The 26,989-nt window shown below is 40.5% G+C and overlaps 1 protein-coding gene across 50 annotated transcripts in view; it reads left to right on the top strand.

Moving 5' to 3' along the window:
• SP140 (SP140 nuclear body protein) overlaps positions 1 to 26,989 on the top strand; it is a 73,650-nt gene that overhangs the window by 5,627 nt on the left and 41,034 nt on the right. For all 50 annotated transcript variants that reach the window (XM_082690841.1, XM_082690830.1, XM_082690836.1 and 47 more), the window contains 4 exons: positions 15,125 to 15,302; positions 16,243 to 16,411; positions 18,663 to 18,746; positions 20,209 to 20,292. In XM_082690841.1, coding sequence (XP_082546967.1) covers positions 15,125 to 15,302; positions 16,243 to 16,411; positions 18,663 to 18,746; positions 20,209 to 20,292 — 515 coding nt within the window. The remainder of the gene's footprint in view (positions 1 to 15,124; positions 15,303 to 16,242; positions 16,412 to 18,662; positions 18,747 to 20,208; positions 20,293 to 26,989) is intronic.

Raw genomic sequence — 26,989 nt, 5'->3', positions numbered from 1 at the left:
TCTGGAAGAGATTGGAGGGAACTTCTATTATTTTTTTCTTTCAATGTTCCATAGAATTCACTTTTGATACCATCTGGGTCTGGTGCTTTTCTTTTTTGGAGATCTATTTTTTTTTTTTTAAGATTTTATTTATTTATTTGTTTGTTTGAGAGAGAGAGAGTCCATGCGTGTGTGCGCACACAACCATGAGTGGGGTGGGGTTGGGGAGGAGGGCACAGGGAGAGGGAGAGAGAGAATCACAAGCAGACTTCAAACTGAACAAGGAGTCTGGTGCTGCCTTGATCCCACACACTGAGATCATGACTTGATCCTAACTTATGAGTCAAGTGCTCAACCAACTAAGCCACCCAGACGTCCCTTTTGGAGGTCTGTTAATCGTCGTTCCAATTCTTTTAGTAGATATAGGTTATTCAGGTGATTGTTTCTGCTTGTGTGAACTTTGGTAGTTTTGTATGTTAAGGAATTTGTCTGTTTCATCTTCTACCAAATTCTTCGTCGTAGAGTTTTCCATGGTATTATTTCTCTGCTATCTTTTTTAACATCCATGGGATTAATAGTGATGATCCCTTTTTCATTTCTGATATTAGTAAGGTCTATCTTCCCTCTTTGTTAGCTTTTCTAGAGGTCTATCAGTTTTATTGATTTCCCCCCCCAAATCAGCTTTGATTTCATTGATATTCTCCATGTTTTCCTCTTTTCAGTTTCATTGATTTCTACTCTAACTTTTATGATTTATTTTTTTCTGCTTGCATTAGGTCTCAATTTCTCTTTTTTCTTTGGTTTCTACAGGTGGAAGTTTAGATTATTCATTTAGATCTTTCTTCTTGTCTAATATGTGCATTCAGTGCTGTATATTTTCCTAAGCGCTGCTTTTGCTACATCCCTTAAATTTTAATAAGCTGTGTTTTTAATTTTATTTAGCTCAAAATAGTTTATAATTTCTCTTGATATTTCCTCTTTAACCTAGAAGTGTGTTCTTTAATTCCAAGTATTTGCGGGAATTTTCCAGTTATCTGTTACTTCTACTTCTATTTTATTATGCTCCAAGAACATATTTTTAAACGACTTCTATCCTTAAAAATTTTTAGGGTATGTTTTATAGCTCAGAATATGGCATATTTTATGGCATATGTGAGCTTGAGGGGTATGTGTATTTTGTTGTTGTTGAGTGGATTTTCTATAAATGGCAATTAGATCAGGTTGATTGATGGTGCTTTTCAGGTCAACTATATTCCTACAGATTTTCTGCTTGCTTGATCTATTAATTACTAAAATAGGGGCATTGAGGTCTCCAACAGTTGTAGAGGACTCGTCTATTTCTCCTTATAGTTCTATCAATTTTTGGATTATGTACTTTGATGCTACTTTGTTAGTTGCATGCATATGCAGGATTCCTGTGTCTTCCTGGAGAAACTGACCCCTCTATCACTATATAATGCTCATTTTTAGCTCTGACAATTTTCCTTGTTCTGAAGCCTTCTTTGTCTAAAATTAATATAGCTACTATGGCTTTCCTTTGATTAACGCTGGCATGGTATATCTTTCTCCATCCCTTCCCTTTCATCTTATCTATGTTTTTATGTTTAAGGTGGCTTTCTTATGGACAGCATATAGTTGGGTGTTTTTTTGTTTTATTTTTTCCACTCTATTGATCTTTGTCTTTTAATTGTTACATTGAGATCATTCACATATAGAGTATTTGTAGAGTACTTGGATTAATAGCTATATGTCTGCAACTGTTCTCTACTCATTATTTTTGTCTTTGTTTCTACTCTTTCTTCTTATCTTTTTCTGCCTTTTCTGGTTTTATTTGAACATTTTATGACTCCATTTTCTCTTCTCTCCTGGTATATGAATTATGTTTCTTTTAAAACATTTTTAGTGCTTTCCCTAGAGGTTGCAATATATATTTACAACTAGTCATATCTGTTAGTTATTTATTTACTTATTTATTTTTACTTTGCTTAATATCATTTATTTTCTTCATATTACATTGTCCTGCTTCATGGGAGATGCAGGAATCTTAGAATGTCACCAACTTCTCCTTCCTGTCCTTATCAACATTGCTGTTGTCATTTTGCTTGTCCAAATGTTCTAATCACATAGTTGCTATTACTACTTTGAACAAACAGTATCTCTTAGATGATTTGAGAATAGGAAATCAGTGAGAACTCTATCTATATGATTACATCTATATGATATTTGCCATATTAGGAATTAAAACTGAGCACTTAAATATTTATTTGTTCATTAAAAAAATAATGTACTCATTACCTGCTAATATAAATGACATATTTTATGAAAAATAACTGTTTTCTAAAAGAAAGTAAATTAATAAGATTAGCAATGCTTTATATTTTCACAGATCTCTTTAATAGTTGCCTCAGTAGAAGATAGCTAGATTCTCCTATCAGCTCTGCATTCAATCTTTTGTGATGCCACAGAACATGTATTCCCTGGTAAATTCCACTATACATGTGTGACATGACAAGAGAGAAAAAGGGTTAATAATGTCTTAGTACTATTATGAAAACAGTTTTGACCCTGCTCATACCTAAAAGGGTCTTATATAACCCCAGGGGTCCCCAGACCCTACTTTGAGAATCACTATTTTATTTTTTGTTTTTACTTATTTATTTATTCCCTGAAGAATTATACCAAATATTTATATTTTTTCATTTTTAATTTAATTTTATTTTTTCACGATTTTAAAGTAATTTTTGAGGGGCACCAGGATGGCTCAGTCAGTTGAGCTTCTGCCTTGGCTCAGGTCCTGATCTCAAGGTCCTAGGATGGAGCCCCGCATTGGGCTCCCTGCTCAGTGGTGAGTCTGTTTCTCCCTCTTCGTCTGTGATCTCTCTTTCTCTCTCTAAAATAAATAAATAAATAAACTCTTTTAAAAATTAAAAAAAAAAAAAAAAACCTTTGAGATGTGCTTTTGTTTCCAAATAAAATTTATAGGTTTTAGACATCGCTATTTTAACTGGTTTGGGTGATGCCTTCTACTTCCCTTGTAACAAAACTTTGCTGGTATTGATTTCTTAATTCTCTTTTGTAGTACATCATCAAATAATTTTTCTAGAGAATGTGTCAGTAAGAATGGAGTAAATTATTTTATTGCAACAGCGATTCTAAAATTTCAGTGGGTCAATGACCTCTGCTTCAGGGAACCCTCAACTTGGACTCTGACTCTGGCTGATAAGTGGCAGCCATATGAAATGACAGCCACTGTAACAGAGGAGAAGTGAGCATGGCTAATCAGGTGTTAGCTGGGAATTCTGCCAAAGTGATACCTATCAGTTCAAGGAGACAGGAAGATGCAGCTTACCTTTGCCCAGAAGTAAAGAAATGGCATTAAAAATTGTATGACTGGGACATCCAGGTGGCTCAGTCAGTTAAGTGTCTGCCTTCGGCCTACATCATGATCTCAGGGTCATGGAATCGAGCCCGGTGTTGGGCTCCCTGTTCAGAGGAGAGTCTGCTTCTCCCTCTCGCCCTGCCCCTTCCCTACCCTTGTTCTCTCACTCCAATAAATAAATAAAATCTTAAAGAAAATTGTGTGACCAACATAGATGGTGCAGGAGAGAAATATTTTTTGAGCCTTTGCACAATGATTTGTTTTAATTGAAGTTTGGTTGACACACGATGTTACATTAGTTTTAGGTGTAGGTTATGCTCTGCTCAGCACAGTGTACCTTGCACAAGTATCTTGCCTTCACACATGAATAACTGAACAGAGTATATATTTTTGAGTCATTTCCTTTTACCTCTGAATCTGTAGAATTGAATAATTGTTTTAGGCATTGAGGGTTTCAAGTTTAGTTGGTTAGGTTCCCCTTTTTTTCCCCACTGTGTTCTGGGAAATTTTTCTTATTTTATAACCACTTTCACTAACCTTTTTGTCATCTCTTTTTTATTATTTATTTATTTATTTATTTATTACCAATGTCCCACGTTTATTTACATATGAAATGTGTTTAATACAGTTATGACGGATGTACACCTGACAGTAGCAAGACCTTCTGAGGAACCGAACGTCGACTACAGTATATCATGCAAATATCTATATATACACAAACGAGTTTCTTTTCTTAAAAAAAAGAAAAAAAAAGTACAAAATGTGTTCAGGGGATAAATACAAGATATAAAATGCAAACGAAAACACACACACAAAAAACCCAAAACGGAAAGATAGAACTCTCCCAGAGAACTATAAATGGAAGGGACAGGGGAGGAGCCCTGCCGTGTTTCGAGGCAGCAGAACCACTGATATTGAAGATGCTTATTGAAACGACCGAACCAAAGCCCGGTGGCTCAGTGCGTGACCGCCCAGCCCATCACGCCCCGCCCTGCTGCACTGACAGGTGTCATCTCTTTTTTAATCTTAACAACCATTTCAAATTTCCAGGCCCACTGTGTTCTTATTTTCTGATTTTTCTTCATGTCATCCTGGAAACAATATATGCTCCTATCTGTATGACAATACTTGTTTTTTGGAAACTTTCTTCTGTCCCCAGCACTATTTCTGTGTATGCTGGGGTCATTTTTATTCTTTGCTCATCTTGGTTCTACTCGTTCTTGTGGTAGGTTTGTGCAAACGCTTGTGGCCTGTTGTTTGTTCCTACTTAAGGGCAAGGGACTGAGGTATTAGTGTGGAACTCCATTAAATGAGATGGACTTGAAAATCTGTGGTTTTGGCTTTGTGAATCTCAAATGCCTGAGGTTGAAGGCTTTTCCCATCCGAGTCATCTCTATTTTTCTTAAGCAGCCTCGAATCTCCTGCATGGATGCGCATGGGGGCGTTCAGTATTTTGCCTTTCAAGTAATCCTGCTGGTGAATGCTTGAGTCTGCCTCCCAGGCCCCACTGCCTCTCAGGGGCTGTAGGATATACTGGATGGACTCCTTCCTTGCCTCTGGGGTCTTTGGCCACCAGCTACAGCAGTTAGCACCCAGACCACTTTTGTTCTTTCAGACTTTGATTTCAATTTCTCACCTAACTCCCTTCCCTTAGTTATTGTGCCTTTAATTCCTTTACTTCCATTTTAGCGAACTCTTTAGTCTGAGGGCAAAGCACTTGTCTTGGGTCAACTAGCTTTAACCAGAAGTCATTTTCTTTTTTAAAGGAATTCAGGGAAGGAATGGGTTTCATTCTGTTCTAATGCATATTTATAACGGGAAGTCCCAATGACCCTCTTAATGTGGGATAGAAAAATTGTACAAGTGTTTACACCTTTTAGAATTATAGAGAGGTTTATTAAGATACTATCAGCCAGGGGAACCACCTATTAAGAACCAGAATTACAAAGCTTTTTCGGTTTAGAAATTATTTTTCTCAGGCTTGACCATAGTGTTTGGAATCCAGGGGTCTTACAGATCTCCATGTATAGAGAACACTTACATGGACAGGTTTAGATACACAACAATGAGTTATACTTTTTAATATAGACACGTCTCTATATTAGACCAGAGAAAAACATATATTATTGTGACTGTTACTTGAAATCTTATGGGAGGGCATCTCTAACCTAATTTTATGATGTAGAATGCCATTCTTACCCCTGCAGGTACAGATGGGTGTGAGAGAGCTACCTCTTGTACATTTTCCTTGAGATTTCTTCCATTTGTTGTTCACTAGGAAGATTTGCTGTACAATTGTTGTAAATACTCAACACACATCTTACTCAAGTTTCCCCAAATCCTGTAAATGGATATTATCACTACTTCTGTGTCACATCAGGCAACTGAATCTCAGAAAGCTGGCCAAGGTTAGAGCAAGTAGGAAGCACAGCCAGGATTTGTCCTCAAGTGATCTGCATCCAGGGTCTGTACTTGTCTTTGTGCAGGCTCATTGTGGAATGGGCAAATTGAACAGACTTTTGCAAAACTTCATATTACCATCCTTGTTTATGATACCACACAGTAGGGTCAAAGAACAATCTGGAATAACCAAGAATGATCTCGCTCTGTCTAATAGAGGCAAACAGATTAAGGAACATGTTAGATAGGAGAATGTGAGGAAAAGTTCTTATAGGTGATAACCAAGGTGTTCTTGAAAAAGAGTAGGATTTTTCTAGGCAGAGAATATTCAGTTTAATATTCTGCTTACAGAATACTGTGTAGCAGAATAGCATTCATTGCATGGTTTCATTTAAGTCTGTGATTTTTAAAAAAAAGATTTTATTTATTTATTTGACAGAGGGAGACACAGTGAGAGAGGGAACAGAAGCAGGGGGAGTGGGAGACGGAGAAGCAGGTTTTCTGCTGAGCAGGGAGCCTGATGTGAGGTTTGATCCCAGGACCTTGGGATCATGACTTGAGCTGAAGGCAGACGCTTAACGACTCAGCCACCCAGGAGCCCCTAAGTCTGTGATTTTGAGAGAGAGAGAGAATATGAGTGGAGGGAGGAGCAGAAGGAGAGGGACAAGTTGACTCCACACTAAGCCTGGAGCTTGACTTGGGGCTCGACCTCACCACCCGAAGATCATGACCTGAATTGAAATCAAGAGTTGGCTGCTTAACCTACTGAGCCACCCAGGTGCCCCAACTGTCAGTGATTTTAGTTATATTATACAATGGAATCTCAAGAAACATACCAGACAGAACAGGATTAAGGGAAAGAATGCTGAGGCACAGTTTGAGATGCCTTGATGGCAGATCATGTGCGCTACATGTGTTTTTTTTTTAAATTTTTAAATAAACATATAATGTATTATTAGCCCCAGGGGTACAGGTCTGTGAATCACCAGGTTTACATACTTCACAGCGCTCACCATAGCATATACCCTCCCTAATGTCCATAACCCCAACACCCTTTCCCTCCCATCCTCTCCCCACCACCGCCATTCTCAGTTTGTTTTGTGACATTAAGAGTCTCTTATGGTTTGTCTTCCTCCTGACCCCATATTGTTTCATTTATTCTTTTCCTACCCCCCAAACCTCCCATGTTGCATCTCCACTTCCTCATATCAGGGAGATCATATGATAGTCGTCTTTCTTCTATTGACTTATTTTGCTAAGCATAATACCCTCTAGTTCCATCCATGTCCTCGCAAATGGCAAGATTTCATTTCTTTTGATGGCTGCATAGTATTCCATTGTGTTTATATACCACATCTTCTTTATCCATTCGTCTGTTGATGGACATCTAGGTTCTTTCCATAGTTTGGCTATTGTGGACATTGCTGCTATAAACATTCGGGTGCACACGCCCCTTCGGATCACTATGTTTGTATCTTTAGCGTAAATACCCAGTAGTGCAATTGCTGGGTCATAGGGTAGCTCCATTTTCAACATTTTGAGGAACCTCCAAGCTGTTTTCCAGAGTGGTGGCACCAGCTTGCATTCCCACCAACAGGGTAGGAGGGTTCCCCTTTCTCTGCATCTTCGTCAGCATCTGTCATTTCCTGACTTGTTATTTTAGCCATTCTGACTGGTGTGAGGTGGTATCTCATTGTGGTTTTGATTTGTATTTCCCTGATGCTGAGTGATGTGGAGCACTTTTTCATGTGTCTGTTCACCATCTGGATGTCTTCTTTATAGAAATGTCTGTTCATATCTTCTGTCCATTTCTTGATTGGATTATTTGTTCTTTGGGTGTTGAGTTTGCTAAGTTCTTTCTAGATTTTGGACACTAGCCCTTTATCTGATATGTCATTTGCAAATATCTTCTCCCATTCTGTCAGTTGTCTTTTGGTTTTGTTAACTGTTTCCTTTGTTATGCAAAAGTTTTTGATCTTGATGAAATCCCAATAGTTCATTTTTTCCCTTGCTTCCCTTGCCTTTGGCGATGTTCCTAGGAAGATGTTGCTGGGCTGAGGTCGAAGAGGTTGCTGCCTGTGTTCTCCTCAAGGATTTTGATGGATTCCTTTCGCACATTGAGTTCCTTCATCCATTTTGAGTCTATTTTCGTGTGTGGTGTGAGGGAATGGTCCAATTTCATTTTTCTGTATGTGGCCGTCCAATTTTCCCAACACCATTTATTGAAGAGGCTGTCTTTTTTCCATTGGACATTCTTTCCTACTTTGTTGAAGATGAGTTGACCATAGAGTTGAGGGTCTATTTCTGGACTCTCTATTCTGTTCCATTGATCTATGTGTCTGTTTTTGTGCCAGTACCATGCTGTCTTGATGATGACAGCTTTGTAATAGAGCTTGAAGTCCGGAATTGTGATGCCACCAACTTTGGCTTTCTTTTTCAATATTCCTTTAACTGAGGTCTTTTCTGGTTCCATATAAATTTTAGGATTATTTGTTCCATTTCTTTGAAAAAATGGGTGGGATTTTGATAGGGATTGCATTAAATGTGTAGATTGCTTTAGGTAGCATAGACATTTTCTCCTTCTAATCTAGGAGCATGGGACATTTTTCAATTTCTCTGTGTCTTCCTCAATTTCTTTCATGAGTACTTTATAGTTTTCTGAGTAGATATTCTTAGCCTCTTTGGTTAGGTTTATTCCTAGGTATCTTATAGTTTTGGGTGCAATTGTAAATGGGATTGACTCCTTAATTTCTCTTTCTTCTGTCTTGTATTTGGTGTAGAGAAAGGCAACTGATTTCTGTGCATTGATTTTATATCCTGACACTTTACCAATTCCTGTACAAGATCTAGCAGTTTTGGAGTGGAGTCTTTTGGGTTTTCCCCATACAGTATCATATCATCTGCAAAGAGTGATAATTTGACTTCTTCTTTGTCAATTTGGATGCCTTTAATTTCTTTTTGTTGTCTGATTGCTGAGGCTAGGACTTCTAGTACTATTTTGAATAGCAGTGGTGATAATGGACATCCCTGCTGTGTTCCTGACCTTCGTGGAAAAGCTTTCAGTTTTTCTCCATTGAGAATGATATTTGCAGTGGGTTTTTCATAGATGGCTTTGATAATATTGAGGTATGTGCCCTATGTCCCTACACTTTGAAGAATTTTGATAGGAAGGGATGCTGTACTTTGTCAAATGCTTTTTCAGCATCTATTGGGATTATCATATGGTTCTTGTTCTTTCTTTTATTAATGTGTTGTATCACATTGATTGATTTGCAGATGTTGAACCAACCTTGCAGCCCTGGAATAAATCCCACTTGGTCGTGGTAAATAATCCTTTTAATGTACTGTTGAATTCTATTGGTTAGTATTTTGGTGAGAATTTTCACATCTGTTTTGATAAAGGATATTGGTCTATAGCTCTCTTTTTTGATGGGATCCTTGTCTGGTTTTGGGATCAAGGTGATGCTGGCCTCATAAAATGAGTTTGGAAGTTTTCCTTCCATTTCTATTTTTTGGAATAGTTTCAGGAGAATAGGAATTAGTGCTTCTTTAAATGTTTGGTAGAATTCCCCTGGGAAGCCGTCTGGCCCTGGGCTCTTGTTTGTTTGGAGATTTTTGATGACTGTTTCAATCTCCTTACTGGTTATGGGTCTGTTCAGGCTTTCTATTTCTTCCTGGTTCAGGTGTGGTAGTTTATATTTCTCTAGGAATGCATCCATCTCTTCCAGATTGTCAAATTTGTTGGCATAGAGTTGCTCATAATATGTTCTTATAATTGTTTGTATTTCTTTGGTGTTGGTTGTGATCTCTCCTCTTTCATTCATGACTTCATTTATTCGGGTGCTTTCTCTTTTCTTTTTGATAAGTCTGGCCAGGGGTTTATTAATCTTATTAATTCTTTCAAAGAACCAGCTCCTGGTTTTGTTGATTTGTTCTATTTTTTTTTTTTTTTTTTTTGGTTTCTATTTCATTGATTTCTGCTCTGATCTTTATTATTTCTCTTCTCCTGCTGGGTTTAGGCTTTCTTTGCTGTTCTTTCTCCAGCTCCTTTAGGTGTAGGGTTAGGTTGTGTATTTGAGACCTTTCTTGTTTCTTGAGAAAGGCTTGTATCACTATATATTTTCCTCTCAGGACTGCCTTTGCTGTGTCCCACAGATTTTGAACCATTGTGCTTTCATTATCATTTGTGTCCATGAATTTTTTCAATTCTTCTTTAGTTTCCTGGTTGACCCATTCATTCTTTAGGAGGATGCTGTTTAGTCTCCATGTATTTGGGTTCTTTCCAAATTTCCTCTTGTGGTTGAGTTCTAGCTTCAGAGCATTGTGGTCTGAAAATATGCAGAGAATGATCCCAATCTTTTGATATCAGTTGAGACCTGATTTAGGACCCAGGATGTGATCTATTCTGGAGAATGTTCCATGTGCACTAGAGAAGAATGTATATTCTGTTGCTTTGGGATAGAATGTTCTGAAGATAACTGTGATGTCCATCTGGTCCAGTGTGTCATTTAAGGCCTTTATTTCCTTGTTGATCTTTGCTTGGATGATCTGTCATTTCAGTGAGGGGAGTGCTAAATTCCCCTACTATTATTGTATTATTGTTGATATGTTTCTTTGATTTTGTTATTAATTGGTTTATATAGTTGGCTGTTCCCATGTTAGGGGATATTTAAAATTGTTAGATCTTCTTGTTGGACAGACCCTTTGAGTATAATATAGAGTCCTTCCTCATCTCTTATTATATTCTTTGGCTTAAAATCTAATTGATATGATATAAGGATTGCCACCCTGACTTTCTTTTGATGTCCATTAGCATGGTAAATTGTTTTCCACCCCCTCACTTTAAATCTGGAGTTGTCTTCAGGTCTAAAATGAGTTTCTTGTAGGCAGAATATTGATGGGTTTTGGTTTTTTATCCATTCTGATACGCTGTGTCTTTTGATTGTGTCATATAGCCCATTTACATTCAGGGTAACTATTGAGAGGTATGAATTTAGTGCCATTATATTGTCTGTAAGGTGACTGTTACTGTATGTTGTCTCCTTTTCTGGTCTACTACTTTTAGGGTGTCTCTTTGCTTAGAGGATCCCTTTCAATATTTCCTGTAGAGCTGGTTTGGTGATTGTGAATTCTTTCAGTTTTTGTTTCTCCTGCAAGCTTTTTATCTCTCCTTCTATTTTCAATGATGACCTAGCTGGATATAGTATTCTTGGCTGCATGTTTTTCTCATTTAGTGTTCTGAATATATCATGCCAGTTCTTTCTGGCCTGCCAGGTCTCTGTGGATAAGTCTGCTGCAAATCTAATATTTTTACCATTGTATGTTACAGACCTCTTGTCCCTGGCTGCTTTCAGGATTTTATCTTTGTCACTAAGACTTGTAAATTTTACTATTAGATGACAGGGTGTGGACATATTCTTATTGATTTTGAAGGGGGTTCTCTGCACCTCCTGGATTTTGATGCTTGTTCCCTTTGCCATATTAGGGAAATCCTCTACAATAATTCTCTCCAGTATACCTTCTGCTCCCCCCTCTCTCTTCTTCTTCTGGAATCCCAGTTATTCTAATGTTGTTTCGTCTTATGGTATCACTTATCTCTTGAATTCTCCCCTTGTGGTCCAGTAGTTGTTTGTTTCTCTTTTGCTCAGCTTCTTTATTCTCTGTCATTTGGTCTTCTATATCACTAATTCTTTCTTCTGCCTCATTTATCCTAGCAGTAAGAGCCTCCATTTTTAAATTGTACCTCATTAATAGCTCTTTTGATTTCAACTTCATTAGATTTTAGTTCTTTTATTTCTCCAGAAAGGGCTTTTATTTCTCTGGACAGGGTTTCTCTAATATCTTCCATGCCTTTTCAAGTCCAGCTAGAACCTTGAGAATTGTCATTCTGAACTCTAGATCTGACATATTGATTAGGTCCCTAGCCTTTGGTACTACCTCTTGTTTTTTTTCTTGTGGTGAGTTTTTCCGTCTTGTCATTTTGTCCAGATAAGAATATATGAAGAAGTAAATAAATACTAAAAGGATGACAAAGACCCCAGGAAAATGTGCTTTAACCAAATCAGAAGAGACCCCAAATTGTGGGGGGGTGGGGAAGCATGTAAAAAGAAGTTCAGAAAAAAAAAATTAAAAAAAGAAAACAAATAAAGAAAAAATATAAAAAAGAAAAAATGTGTATATATTAGACTGGTGACTAGAACAGGGTCACCCACTTAATTTTGGGAGTATTTTGGTCTCTTAGAAGAAATTACCTCTCCAAATTTTAAAGAATGAAAAGCGTATATAAGGGTAAACACAATGAAGGGATGGAATATGACTACAAAGATGAAAAAAAATTTTTTTTAATTTCTAAAAAAGAAGTTGATAAGGTAAGTTGGTTGGGAGAATAATGAAAAAGAAGGTGGAGAAAATTTGCTCAGGCTGGAGACTAGAACAAGCCCGGTGTTAGATTTAGGGTGTATTTTGATCTATTAGAAGAAGTTGTACCCCAAATTTTTTAGAAGAAAAAACCCTATGGCTATACAAAAAATAAAGTTAGATACAATGAAGGACAAAATATGACTATAATAATGAAGGTTCAAAAAAGGTTGTTTTTTTTTTTTTAAATGAGAGGTATTGTTAAGATAAACTGGGTAAAAATGTTAAAAGAGGAAAGGGTAAAAGTTAAAAAAAATTTAGTAGAAGAAAAAAATACAATTAAAAAAATTAACTAACTTTGCAAGTCTAAATCATGGGGAGAAAGCTATGAATTCCATGCTGTGCTTTCTCCTCCTATGGAATTCCGCTCTTCTCCTAGGTAAGTGAACTTGGTCTTGGCTGGATTTCTCATTGATCTTCTGGGGGAGGGGCCTGTTGTAGTGATTCTGAAGTGTCTTAATCGCCCTTACCAGGGGCCAGGTTAAGTAATCCGCTCAAGTTCCCTTTTGGGAGCTTTTGTTCCCTGAACGCTTTCTGTAGAATTCCGGAGGACAAGAATGAAAATGGCAGCCTCCCAATCTCCAGCCCAGAGGAGACGAGAGCTCGGAGCCCCACTTCTCAGTGCACCCTCAGAGGAAAGTGCTCAATTACTCCTGTCTCCCTGGCCCCCAGCCGCGCTCTGAGCTCACCCAGCCTGTGACCAAGCATCTCTGTCTCTGGCCTGCTGCTCTGCCTAGAGTCTCCAAACCCTGCAGATCCCTGAACTCTTCCAGGGGGTGCCTCCTCGGATCTTGTAGGGACCCCACTCACAGAGCAGTGGCCTGTGCCACGGATTATGGTTCAAGGTAACCCTGAGTTGAGAGCTCACTCCTCGGCTCTGTCTCTGTAGCCGGCTTCCCTGCTCTAATACCTGTGAGTTCTATGACATTCAGAGAGCCCCGATCCTTCTGTGACCCCACGGGACTTGAGGCCATGTGTCCCTGCGTGGGCTTCACCCCGGTTTAGCCTCAGGAGCGATGTCCCTTGGTGGAGCAGACTTTCAAAGTTCTGATTTTGTGCTCTGTTACTCTGCCATTTGCCGGGAGCTGGGCCCTTCCCCCGTGATGTATCTCCCCGTCGCTTTGGATTCACTTCTCCGCTGATCTACCTTTCAGAAAGTGGTCAATTTTGTTTCTAGAATTGTTGCTTTTTTTATCTTTGATCTCCTTTTGGATTTGTAGGTGTTCAGAATGGTTTGATAAGCTATTTAGCTGGTCTTCTGTTACCTGATGTCGTCTCAGCCTGCTACTTCCTGCATGTGTTCTTTTAACTGCAGAAAATACTTCCTGATGTAGATGAAAACAAAATTAAGTTGGCTTTACAGCCATCATGATTGGAGTTTTGAAGTATGACAATACTTAGTGTCTACAAAGGTCTAAAGAAAAACTCTTGTGAAATTCTGGCAAGACTGTAAACTAATCAATCACTTTGAAAAAGAACTTAGCAACTTAAAAGTTTGAAGATGGTATACCCAATTACTGTACAATTAACTTCTAGGTACATAAGCTAAAGGAATTCTTGTTATGTTCACATAAGGAGATCTAAACAAGGATGTTCACAAAAATACTGCTCATAAGAACAAAAAATTGGAATAGACCTAAACATTTACCAGTAAAGGATTATTAGGTAAATGTCGTCTATATTTATGTAAAATGTTATTACACAGCAATTAAAATGCACTGATTTGACTTAAAAATATCAATATGGACACATTATAAATATAGTGATACATGGAAAAAAGCAAACAAATCAGGCATATCTTGTTTAAAGAAAAAACACCTTGCTGTTCAGTGCTATGTTCTATAATATTATCTTAGTTGTTTTTGTATTTTTTTTGTCTCTGAACTTCTTTTAAAAACAGTATATATGGAGTGGCTGGGTGGCTCAGTGGGTTGAAGTCTCTGCCTTTGGCTCGGGTCATGGTCCTGGAGTCCTGGGATCAAGCCCCACATTGGGCTCTCTGTTCGGCAGGGAGACTGCTTCTTCCTCTCTCTCTCTCTGCCTGCCTCTCTGCCTACTTGTGATCTCTGTCAAATAAATAAATAAAATCTTAAAAAAATAAAAGGAATCAGCTCACATGACCATGGATCCTGGCAATTCCAAAATCTGCCATGGAGCTGTCAGGCTGGAGTACCATCAGAGCTGATGGTGTAGTTCTGGTCTGAAAGTGGTCTGTGGGTGAATTTCTTCAGTCTTTTTGTTCTATATGGGCCTTCATGGCAAGGTCAATTTTTTTGTTCTATGTGGGCCTTTGCCTGATTGGATGAGGCCCACATTACAGACGGCATACTTACTTAAAATCTACCAATTTAAGTGTTATTCTCTTCCCCAAATCCCCTTCAAGTTGACACCTAAAATTCGCTATCACAGTATCATATCAATTTCTATAAAGATGTTAACATTTTTAAATTCAATGTTTTCTTTAGAATATTCAGGTAAAGTCTTTCTCAGTAGTTTTGATTATCTCAGGGTGAACTCTTTCACTGCTACATACAAGTCTTTCTTTTTTTTTTTTTTTAAACTTTATTTATTTATTGGAGAGACAGAGATCACAAGTAGGCAGAGAGGCAGGCAGAGAGGAGGGTAGGGGAAGCAGGCTCCCTGCTGAGGAGAGCCTGATGCAGGGCTCAATTCTAGGACCTTGGGATCATGACCTGACCTGAAGACAGAGGCTTAACCCACTGAGACACCCAGGCGCCCCTCACATACAAGTCTTTCTTAAGTGAAGTGTCTTCTTCTACTGCATCCTTGATTACTCTATCAGTAAACAAATTCCATTTATTCTGGTCCTTCCACAAGAACACTATTGGATACACATTGGCTCTCCCGTGATTGTCTTTCATGTCTAAAATCTTCCACTCACTACAGGCCTCTTGGAAACTCAATTCGTAATGTGTCTTTGTTTCTCAGGATGTTCACAGAGAACCAGAACCTAGAAGACCAAACCCCAGAGGAGCAGGCTTTCTATGAATTTATTTTTACGTTCTTCAAAGAGAATAAGGTGGAGATTGCAAGTGCAATAAATAAGCCATTTCCTCTCCTTATGGGCCTCCGAGACCGTGGCTTTATCTCTGAGCAAAAGTACGAAGTAAGTGAGACTTTTCTTATGATACCCAGCCCCACCAATGTTCTGCCAGACTGCGGGGTGCAATGAACAGGCCCAAGGGTCTTCTGTGGGTGGGGACCGCCACCATCCTGTAAGTTAAGAGGTGACAGGAGAAACAGCAACACAGAAAACATTCCTTCTTCTGTAGGAAATGTAGGGGGAAAGGCATGGTGGTGGAGATGGAGCTGGATTGGGACTGGAGATGTTACAAAGCTACAGTGCATCGTAGGTACATTTATACAATTGAGTAACAGGAACCAAAAGCAAATAAATGAACTGGGCGATGTTTCATTACAAAGCCCTCTTATATGACACATCTGAACCCAAGATGATTGAAACTCACAGGCAAGCTGGGTCACGTTAGGATAAATCCAGAGGCAAATGCTTACATTCTCAGTCAAAATCATTTCTTGCTCTTCAGAAATTTCTGGAGCCCTAGGACACAGGTGAAGGTTAATAATGGGTCTTCCTGGGGACACTGAGGACAAGCCTTCTCTTTGTCTTTATGAATTTTCTTTGCCCTTTGGCCACGTTCATTGCAGGGGAGAGTGGTCACCTGAATTCCTGGAGCCCTTCAGGGCAGGTCAGTTCTGGTGGGAGGGCAGTGGTTACTGTCCCATCAACAGAATGGCCTCTCATTATCAGTCATTAGCACTCTTAAAGCATCCTAGCCAGGCTCTTGAAGCCTCCACAATCATTCGACTTTGAAGCCACCTTTATTCTTCAAAATTCCTCCCTCAATTGTGCATCAGTGTCAGAGACGTTCAAATAAGGGTCTATTTTTGTGATGGTTATTTAAGAAGTCATCCAAACGTGCGACATTCTAACGTTTCATAAGAGAACAGGTGGTCTGGGCTACAATCTGCATCTTCTATAACCTGCAAATCCATATCTACATAATTCTCTGTTCAATATTTTTAAGAATTATGAAGAAGCTTGTAGTAATCAGGTCCCAGTGCAAAATGTGGTCTATCGTGTGCTCTGTGAACTGGAGAAGACATTTGACAAGACAGTTCTGGATGCACTGTTCAGCAACACAAACCTAAAGGCTTATCCTGACTTACTTGAGATCTGCAGAAGCTTCCAAAATGGTAATTACAGCTTTCAACAACTTTGGGGGATTCAAGTCCATTCATTTACTAATTCATTCATTCAATCTTCATTAATATTTGACAATCGTTTTATTGAGAGACTGCTCCATAGCAGGCACGGACAGTGGTGAAGAAAATGCACATGATCCATGTCCTCATGGAACTTACAGCCAGTGGGGGTGACAGACCTTTAGCCAAGTAACTCCACCAATGACTGCTCAGCCAGGACCTGAATTTGGTGCTCAGAAATGTAGGATTTGAACCTCTACTTTTTTTCAGGGGGGAAGGCATGAATGATGTACTTTTGTAGGAAAGGGGAGGAAGCTTCTCTGTTACCTGTAGTCATGTTCAAATATTCAAAGGTTTTCTTTGTCTTAGAAAATGTGTCATTTGGTGCAGTTGTTGCCAACTTACTTCTCCAGACAAATAGCGGAGAAGTCACTAGAGAGGACTGGGGAGCGGCAGCTGGGAAAGGACCAGTGGGCTGGCAGAAGACTGTGGCTGAAAATACAGCCTGGGAGAGAGTGTTTGGAAGCTAATTCTGGGAAGGGAAGTTGCTGGGGATTTTTGAGGGTCTGATTCCCAGTGCCGAGAAATTTGAAGTTTACTATCTGGGAAATAAGGAGGTAATGAAGGATTTTTAAGCAGAGAAAAAGTGAAAGAAGTCAATGTATAGATTGGGACGTGCTGGCTTGCGAAAACCATACCTTGATTAAAAGAAAATCTATAATATTTCCACGTTATGGTATATCCAAGTCAAAAAGGAATAAAGGAAATCAAATACCAATCATAAATTTTAAGTCAGTTTAATATGTAGAACTACGATGGCCCAAGCTCATGGGTATAAAGGAATAGCAGTTATTGTTACTGCCCACATTTCAGAGGCTCTGATCCTCTCTGTGGTCTGTGGGGATCCCCTTCCTTGGGCACCAGCACCCACACCACATATGTTAGTTTCTAGGGCTCCCCATACTGAGGCTTACCGCGCCCCTGTACACCCACCAGGAGGTTGCTGCTGGCGCCTCCTAGACCCTACTGTTCAAGGGAGCCATGGGTCAAGGTCCAAAGCCAAGAAGCTGGTAGGATGGTTGTTCAACCTGCAGAGAGACACATACATGCACGTGGGGCACCCCCTGTGTTCCCAAGACCTCTGTCTCACACAGCATTTATCCCCATGTCCTCCTCTGGTGTTTGCCTGGACAAGAAGTCAATGTGTCCTGGGGATTGCAGAAGCATCTCTTGTGCGAATTGAGCCTTTCTACCTTCCCCCCAACCTTACTGCCCTCACCTTTCCTTGGGGGCTGCTTCCAGGAGTTGTGCTCCTGTCGTCTTTCTTGGCTGGTGTCTTTCTCTATTTCTTGGATTTCTTTTCTCGTGTTTTGTGAGTCTTGCTTTTCCGTCTATCATTGGTTGAGTTGCCTTTGGACGCAGCTGTGAAGCAGGGTGCCCTAGGCTGCTTTCCTGAACTTTTTGTTGTCATTTCCTGGGACCCTGGTACAGCTGTGATATTCACTTTCAGTTGTATCTTTCAAACTGTTTGTGCCTAATAGAGTGTCTTTTTGTTGCTGTTCCCTGTATCTCTCCCCACCCACCCCACCCCAGGAAAATGCTAGTTCCTCTTCACTGTGAGTTTACTTTGTCACAAGATCATCCTCCTTCCCTGATCTAAGATCCCCTTCCTCCCTCCGTTCTTTTCTCCCTCCCCCTCCCCTCTCTTCTTCCCTCCCTTTCTTCCTTCTTTCTTTCCTCTTTTTCTTTCTCTTGTTTCTTTGCTTCTTTGTTTCTTTCCTTTAAAACCTCCATCCTTAAAAGATATTGGGGCTCTCTTTTTTTATATAGGTCTATTTCTCTTCCAACATTACTTTTCTCCTGGTGAAATCCCTCTGCTTCTTCTATATTCCTAGTTGCATGTAGAATTCACAAAATACATTTCATACATATATATATGTATGAAATATATATATATATATATATATATATATATATATATATATAATCTATTTTAAGTTAGCTTTCCTTGTTCATTGAACTATTTACAACTTTTCCACTGTCCATCTTCTCTTAAACCTTGTGGAATGTACGATAACATCAGTCTCTCATCCCATGAGACCCGCTGAAGCCCAGGGTTCCCCGAGAGCTGGAAGGCTCCTGCTGAATTGCTGGAGTCAGAGGTGAGCCAGGTGTGTAGTTGAGAGAGGAAGCTCCTGGTCACTGCCAGAAGTCTCTAACTGCCTTTTCTTCCTCTTCCCAGTGATTTATGCCAACTTCTATCATGAAGCCATTGATGAAGAAGAGACAAAGGAAACGTTCCACTTACAAGCACCCCACCAGTTAGGTATGTGTGACTTCACAGAGACTTGTTCTCTCATCTGCTGAGAGGAAAGGCAGCAGAGATCAGGGGGCCAAGCTCCTGGGTGGAGAGTGCCCCCTGGGGAGGAGTGTAAAAGGAGATGGTGGGGGAAGGGAAAGCCAAGCCAGTGATGGCTTGTATGGGATCCTAACTAACCAACCAGGTGTGGAATTCAAAAATGTTGCCAGGCAGATAGGATCGCTCAGAAGGTATAACAGGAGTGCACAAGAGCAGATCTTACTGTGACCAGGAGATGCAATTTAGTGGGAATTGGGAATTTAGTGGATCTGGGAAGGGGTAAGATTTGGCACCAGGAGGCAGATCCAAAGAGAAAGCCAAGAAACTGCTGTAAATGCTTCCCATAATAAGAGAAAAGAGAAGGAGAGAGAGTAAAAATTGTGTGCAGAAGACAATATGGAAGGAGTGATGCTGTGCAGAAGAAAAAGAGGGACGCTGGGGTGGTTCAGTCCATTAAGCATCTGACTTTTGAGCTCAGCTCAGGTCTTGATCTCAGGGATGTGAGCTTCCAACTTAAAGAGCGAGCGAGAGAGAGAGAGAGAGAGGGAAAAAGAAAGTGTATGGGGGTAAAGAGAATAAAGGGCAATAATCACTTAACAGTGACAACAGTAGCAACACCAACCTTTCTCAAATTATAATGCTTATGGCATTAATACAGAAAATTATGATTTCTTGCTAAATTACTCTGACACAGCTATCCCTTCACAAGTACTCCTCATTACAACTCTATGATAAGGTTTTGTTAGTCCCACTTTCCAGGGGAAGAAACAGAGACATGAGGATAGTTAGTGATTTGTGCAAGGTTGCATGACCAATCTAGGCTCGAATCCTCTTCTATACACCAGTAAAGGGCAAACATGTTGAGTCCTCACTGCCTGGCTTCGCATTGGGCTCTACCTCTTGCTTACTTCAGCGACTTACTTACGTTCTGTGTTCTAGCGTGTAAATTGAAGCTACCAATATAGAAATCTATATATCTAAAATAAAGTTGTTGTGAGTGCTGTTCAAGAGTCCAATGTACACTGAGCAAAAGAAGCCAATCACAAGAGTATATGCTGTGTGACCCTATTTATGTGAGCATCAGGACAGATGAGCACATTTCCAGAAAGAAAGGACTTAATTGAAGGTGAAAAAAATCAGAAGAGTGGTCGCTTACAGTAGTTGTAAACAGACTTGAAATCAGCACATGGGAACTCTCTGGTCTGGTGGAAATGTTCCAGGTGATAGAAGTTGTCAGTAAGTGCCACAGCTGCATTGGGGACACAGTTGTTTTACATTTCAGTTAGGTGCATCACAATGGGAAAGAGGTGAGCAAGGCTTTGGTGAGCCCCAGGAGAGGTCCTTGGAGCTTGAACATCAGAGTTCAGCACACAGAGGTCTCTTTTCTGGTCACTGTCTGAGTCCTGCCATATTCTTGTCCCCTTTTCAGAGTCCTGTGAACACTCACTTCCCCAAATGAATAATGTCAGAGCACTGGAAGAGACATCCAGCTTACTGCCTAATGAGGGGCGAGGTAACTATCATTCAACTTACAATTCTGCATTAAATCTTTGTTTTCTTATCTTTGCGGGAGGAAAGCCTGCATTTTGTCTCTGATCCCAGGCTTCTGCTAATCCCTCTTTCTACCTGAACTTACCTACCCACAGATGTAACAGACACCATGAGAAAAACGAATCTGAGCTCCTCAGTAGAGAGAGTACTCTTTGATGGAGAATATAGAAGGAAGACGAGGAAAAGGTAGCTAGGGTAACAGGACAAATCACACAAATGGATCCAATTTTCTAAAAGGAACATACATTCTTACCCTCAAGGGTGGGGAAGGGGGATGATTTTCAGTTAACTTCAGAGACCATTGAAAGGAATTTGGAGGTAGCATCCATGTGCGGTCCATGTGGGAGACTGGTCCCCTGGAGCTGGCCAGTGGGAGGCCCCTGGTACTGTAGTCTAAGTCTTGAGTGCTGGAAATGATGAGAGAGTTAATCAGGAGGATTTCAGCACATGGAGAGATAGAAGCTCAAGGTAAAGTGGGAGAAACAGTGATAGGCAGGGAGGAAGTGGGAGATGTAGCAGATAGTTTATTTAACTGAAAAATGGCTCAAGGATTAGAGATAAAAATTGAGAGAAAAACCTACAGTAAGAGCAATATGGAGTGGAAAATAAATACTAGAACATGGGGAAAGCTGGGGAAGTGCAAAGACACCTATGGAGAGAAATAGAATAGATGGAAACTAGGGGGCTGATTAATAGGGGACAAGAAGGAGAGGAACAGGTTGGGATGTTGCAGGTTTGGGGCCAGGGCAGGGGATAGAAGCACCTTTGGGCACAAGGGCTGACATTAGCTCTGAGTTTCCAGATCAAACTGTCCCTAATTATCAAAGTGGCACTTACGAAATGTCAGATTGTGATAGGCCTCTCCCCGAATATTTCATTGATTCCCCAAACCAAATCTCCATCCCAGGTCATCTTCAGAGCTCATTTATCCATGGACCTGAAGGCTAGGAGTCAGATAGATAACAACACTGGAATTCTTTCAAGAGCCTTAACCTCGGCACACCCCGAACTGAGAGCATTGTTCATTCTTCCTTGCTCAAGCTGGATCTAACTCATTATTTTGTCACTGATAGACTGCTGTTCACCTGTGTTTTTTTCAAGTTGGAAACCTAGCAGTTGCCCATGACTCTCTGGCCCTCAGTTACATACCTGTCACTCTTCCAACATGGTCAGTTCTCCTTCAGAATATCTCCCACCTGTCCATCTGTCCAGTGCCAGAGCCGAGTCTCTAATCTATGTATCTGTCAACTATCGTGGTTCTCAGAGGCAGGCTTCTGCCTCCCTCCTCCCTCCAAACTTATTGCCATTAAGTGCATTATTTGCCCTTCAACTGAATGGGACATTTGAAAATAAAAGTTAGGTTGTATTATTTTCCTACTTAGGAATAATAAGAAGTACTTCCTACTTCCCAATACATCAAGAATTAAATAAAAGTTTCTCTCAGTGGGGTCCAGCGTTGCCCCACAATGAGCCATCTGCCTATCTCTCCAGCCTCATCACCTGCCTGCTACACTATTACTTCAAAATTGAAGAAAATGAGTGGCTCAGTGGGTTAAGCCTCTAGCCTCTGCCTTCGGCTCAGGTCCTGATCTCAGGGTGCTGGGATGGAGCCCCGCGTCCAGCTCTCTGCTCAGCAGGGAGCCGGTACCCCCCCGCTGCCTGCCTCTCCACCTACTTGTGATCTCTCTTTCTCTCTGTGTCAAATAAATAAATAAAATCTTTTTAAAAAATAGAAGAAAATTGGGGCGCCTGGGTGGTTCAGTGGGTTAAAGCCTCTGCCTTCAGCTCAGGTCATGATCTCAGGGTCCTGGGATCGAGCCCTGCATCAGGCTCTCTACTCAGCGGGGAGCCTGCTTCCTCCTCCTCTCTGCCTACCTCTCTGCCTGCTTGTGATTTCTGTCTGTCAAATAAATAAATAAAATTTTTTAAAAATTAAAAAAAAAATTAAAAAGTAAAAAAAGAGAAGAAAATAGAAAAATAGAAGAAACTTTCTTCCACAATGATTTTAATTGTTAGATATCTCCTTCACATCTGAGTTTTTTCATGTGCCTTGTTTAGAACTGTTTTAGAACTGTTTTTCTGTTCCACTGCCCTTGGCGTAACTTCCTCCATTCTGGTTAAGTCCTACTTAACACAAGCCATCTTGGGGAGGCCTGTCTTTAGAGAAAGCTAGGCAGGAACTGAGAGACAAATGGTAGGAGAGGAGGAGCAGTATCAGGGGAAAACAAGGGGGCACGTTGCAGGAGCAGAGAACAAGAGAGAAACACACCAAGAGAAAGAGAAGCTCCAAGAGACAACAGCAGAAACTGAAGGCAGGGAGTGATTAGATTTACAGAATCGGAAAAGGGAAGAATAGAAAAAGGATGGTGTGTAAGTAAGAAGAGGAATATTTTCCCATGATGGGTGAATTATTCTCAGCCTCTAGTGAAAGCTACTGAAGCGAACATAACCTCGGGTCAGGTTGTCTTGTGGAATGGGGCATTTCAGTTTCTCAGGGTTTCTTGGTTTTTCTTATTTTCTTGCTGTGATTTTCCCTTGGTCATAAATTGAGATGTCGGTGAGATTTCCTTTTGAGATTCCTTTCTGCTGAGGATAGCGAGGACTGTTGGGGGACTAGTGATGAAGAAGAGCCTTGGAAGCCTTCTGCTCCCCACCAAGGCGTGGGCCCAGCAAAGAAGTGGGGAAGCTTGCCAGTGTTCGGCTGCAGGGTGTCAGGAGGCTGAGGTTCAAGCTGGTGTTTCCTGATGCATTTTACCCTCAGCACACTCCACAGTGAAAAAATCCAGGATGTTCTGGAATCCCATGAATCACATAAATGTTCCCAAATACACACTCGGGGAAAGATTTGCTGAAGAAGGGGGATGTCTTTCATTCTTATTCATACTAAAAACTTGGATTTATACCCACAGACCCTTTAGCTTCTCCAGAGAATAAAAACTAAGCATTATCCTATTTATTGATAATGTTATTATTTTGTGCCTACTACTGGAAAAAGCCCAGAAGAAACATAGTCCTTCAGATCAACGGCTCTCCACCCTAAATTAAAATTTTTGTCAAATAGTTTTTATGATTTTCAAAGAATTTTGGCAAATAAGATATAATTCCATCTTCACAAACTTATGCATTTAGGGAGACAAACTATTGCTTCTTCCTATTTTATAGATAAAGAAATAGGAGCACTGCAGTGTATAAGGGTCTTTTACCAGGTCAAAGTAGTTACCCAAGTTGGAAGGACTATGGTAATCATCATGTGAGGCTGACATTCAGGGTGGCCAGGATCACCAAGGCAGAGTTCACACAGGGGAACCCAGAAAGTGTTCAGGTACTTAGGCCAGTGGCTCAGGGCCCAGTGTAAGAAGGCCCTCATCCTAACAAATATATTTCAGTAGTGAGAACAAGGAAAGGCAGAAAGAGCTGGCAGGATTGGGACTTACCATGTGGGAGGCAAGAGATCTAGAAAGAAAAACTGAGCCACGAGTAGGAAAACTAACAGAGAGCAAGGAAGAGCCACGAATAAGAAAAAGCCCAAGAGGGAAGCCCAGGGATTCATGGAGATGTCCAGTCTTTCGTGGTACAGAAGAAACAGTGTGTGGTGACAGAACAATGAGAAGGAAAGGAGGTATATGAAGGATAACAGAAGAAGAAGAGCTAGAGGGAGGCTCTGGTAGGTCTTAGGTGAGGACCTCCTTCCCAAGGAGAATCTCACCCGAGTGCTGAATACCAGAGTTCAGCATGAGGTTCCTGAGCTCTGTTCCCTTATTGTCACGTCTGGTTGGTCATTTTTGCATTTCCCTTCAGTTTCCTGTAAGCATAAAGCTCTCCAAAGGACAGATGGAGGTGATTTTAAAGAGATGTCTGAACTGCTACCAGGCAATGGGAGAGGTAATTATGATTTCAATGACCAGTTACTTCATTAAATTTGTTTGCCTGGGCGCCTGGGTGGCTCAGTGGTTAAGACGCTGCCTTTGGCTCAGGTCATGATCTCAGGGTCCTGGGATCGAGTCCCGCATCGGGCTCTCTGCTCAGCAGGGAGCCTGCTTTCTCCTCTCTCTCTCTCTGCCTGCCTCTCTGCCTACTTGTGATTTCTCTCTGTCAAATAAATAAATAAATAAATAAAAGAATGTTTAAAAAAAAAATTGTTTGCCTGTTTGTATGCAACAAACATTTCCTTTCCTTCCGCCAGACACAAATACATACTTTGACTCAGCTTTCCTCAGGTGTATGGGAGACAGAGGAGAAGGGAGGCTAAGCACCTTAATGGAAGGGCTCTAGGGTGAAGAATGAAGGGAACAGAATAATAATGTAGACTGGGAGCACCAGTGGAGTTGATTAAGTAGGCCCAATTTTGTCTAAATGTATATGAGCTCTAAACTCTAGCAGGTTGGGGTTTGGGAGGGGAGAGATAATCTTTAACTTACTTCCCAGGGATTGCATAGGGTTCATGAAATACTAAGTATAGCAGAGAGAAAGTGAGATAAGAGAACAAATAGGGAGATAATGGAGTAAAGAGATGAACTTTGTGGAGGAGCAAAAAGAGAGAAGTGCAAACAGATGGCAGAAGTCATAGACAAAGACACCCACAGCTTCATGGGGGCAGGGGCAGCAACATGTGGAGACAGGGTTAGAGGGAGAAGAGGGAAGGAAAGAGAAGGGAACTCAGACCTAAGAAGGTGCTAAAAAGGCAGAGCAAGCTCAGTGGGTACAAACATACTTTTCTTTCCAAGGAGCAGTTCTCCTGGACTCTGAACATCAAGCTCCAGTGCTCTCTGAGTATTGGCCACATCCAGGCAGAGTCCACGCCAACTGTTTACCATGTTCTTTTTCTCTCTTCAGCGTCTTGCAAACCTGTGGCTCCACAAAGGCATGACGGAGGAGAATCAGAAGAGATGCCCGGATTACTACCTTACGAGAAAGAAGGTAATTAGAATTTAAATGATCTGTTATCTAATTAAAACTTTATTTTCCTATGTATTTTATTTTCAATGTAGAGGGACACCTTGTTTCATCCCTTCCCTATTCCCCTTTCATCCATCCATTCATCCATCCATCCATCCATCCATCCATCCTGACATATTCACATAGACAACCTATGCCCAGCTTCTGATTGCTTCCTTTGAGAGACACAAGCAGCGAAGAATGATCTCAGACTGGTTGGGGTTTCCCTGGGTATAAAACATAGATAAAGAAAGGGAGAGTGAAAAATATAGATGGAGTAATGAAATGAAACTCATGAAACAGGACCAAAGTGATTGGCAATTCTATTTAAATAGACATCAAGTCTAAATATAACCATGTTATCAGGAAGGGGAGATCGTTTCCAACCTATTTTCCCTGAGGCTATGCCAGGAACATGGGCATAATGGGAATAATTGCAACACAGAGAACTCATGTGAAAGAATTTCAAAATGTACCTGGCAAAGGGAAGGATCCTTGCTCATTTGCCAATGACCACAGTCCAGAACATTGGTGATATGGGGAAGGAGTATGGACGTGGATGAAATACACAGAAAGTCTGAAATTTAAATGTTCAGTTTTAATTCTTAGGTTGAAAAATTAGAAACAGAAAGTTAAGAACTAGAGAGAACAGATAGAAGCAGGGAAATGAACAACATTGAAGAAAGGAGATAAACCCCATCATTTTAGATAGGTAGAGAACATGATGTTAAGAGAAAAATGCAAGGTGGGGTGGCGGGAAACACTAAGAAAAAGAAAGGGTGGAGGAGGGGCACAGAAGTTTTACATTAAGAAAAAGGAGATGAGTGAAAATTCAGCAGAGATGAACACTGTACAAGGGAAAGAGAAGATTGTTTGGGACATTGTAGGAATTGAGAGAAGTCATTCGTCGAAAACAAGTTTGTCACTAAGGGTGGAAAATGTTAGCCATGGTTTTCAAATTATCATGTCCCCAATTATCAATATGGTACCTGTAATATTCTCAGAGGCAGTGGGCCTCCCCACTGTCATCTTTGTCTGCTCCCATCTATAACTTATGGTCACCAAACACCTGTCTGGCCCAGACTTGTTTTCTAACCTCACTCATCTCAGGGTCTGAATACAGTTGTGCAGGAGGCCTGAAGAACATCTCCATTTGGATGTTTTTCAGGAACCTCAATACAAGATACCCCCAATTGCACATGCCATGTTTCTTGACACCAGATCTCCTCCTTTCCTGGTGTTCCCTATCTCAGGACAGACCCCCATTGTTCCATTCCTCAGGCAGAAATTTAGGGGTCATCAGTGACTCATCCCCCTCCCTCAACTCACATAGCCCATCAGTCATCGAGATTAGTAGCTATAACTCGAACTTGTCTCTTGCCCATCCATTCCCCTTCATACCCGAAACAAACACTCTAGCCAGATGTCTCTTCTCTCTGGAACCAGAGCAACAGCTTCTAGTCTCATATCTTCCTTCCAGTCATGTTCCCCTCATACACAATCTCTCCAGGTTAACTAGAGGACTCTGAAAATGCAGGTTGGTCTATTCTACTTTCCTACATTAAGTCGATAACTTCCTATTGTCAGAAGGATTAAATCCACTTTCCTCCCCATCGGTCCAGCCTCATGTCTGTCCTGCAATTACCTCAAAAATTTGTATAAAACTTGTTTAGTAATTTTAATTATCTGATTACTCTTTCTCACCTGAGCTTTGGCACAGGCTT

The sequence above is a fragment of the Mustela nivalis genome, assembly GCF_964662115.1.
Source record: "Mustela nivalis genome assembly, chromosome: 11".
NCBI lineage: Eukaryota > Metazoa > Chordata > Mammalia > Carnivora > Mustelidae > Mustela > Mustela nivalis.
The sequence above is the reverse complement of the archived record's forward strand: the minus strand, read 5'-3'. Positions and strand labels throughout refer to the sequence as shown.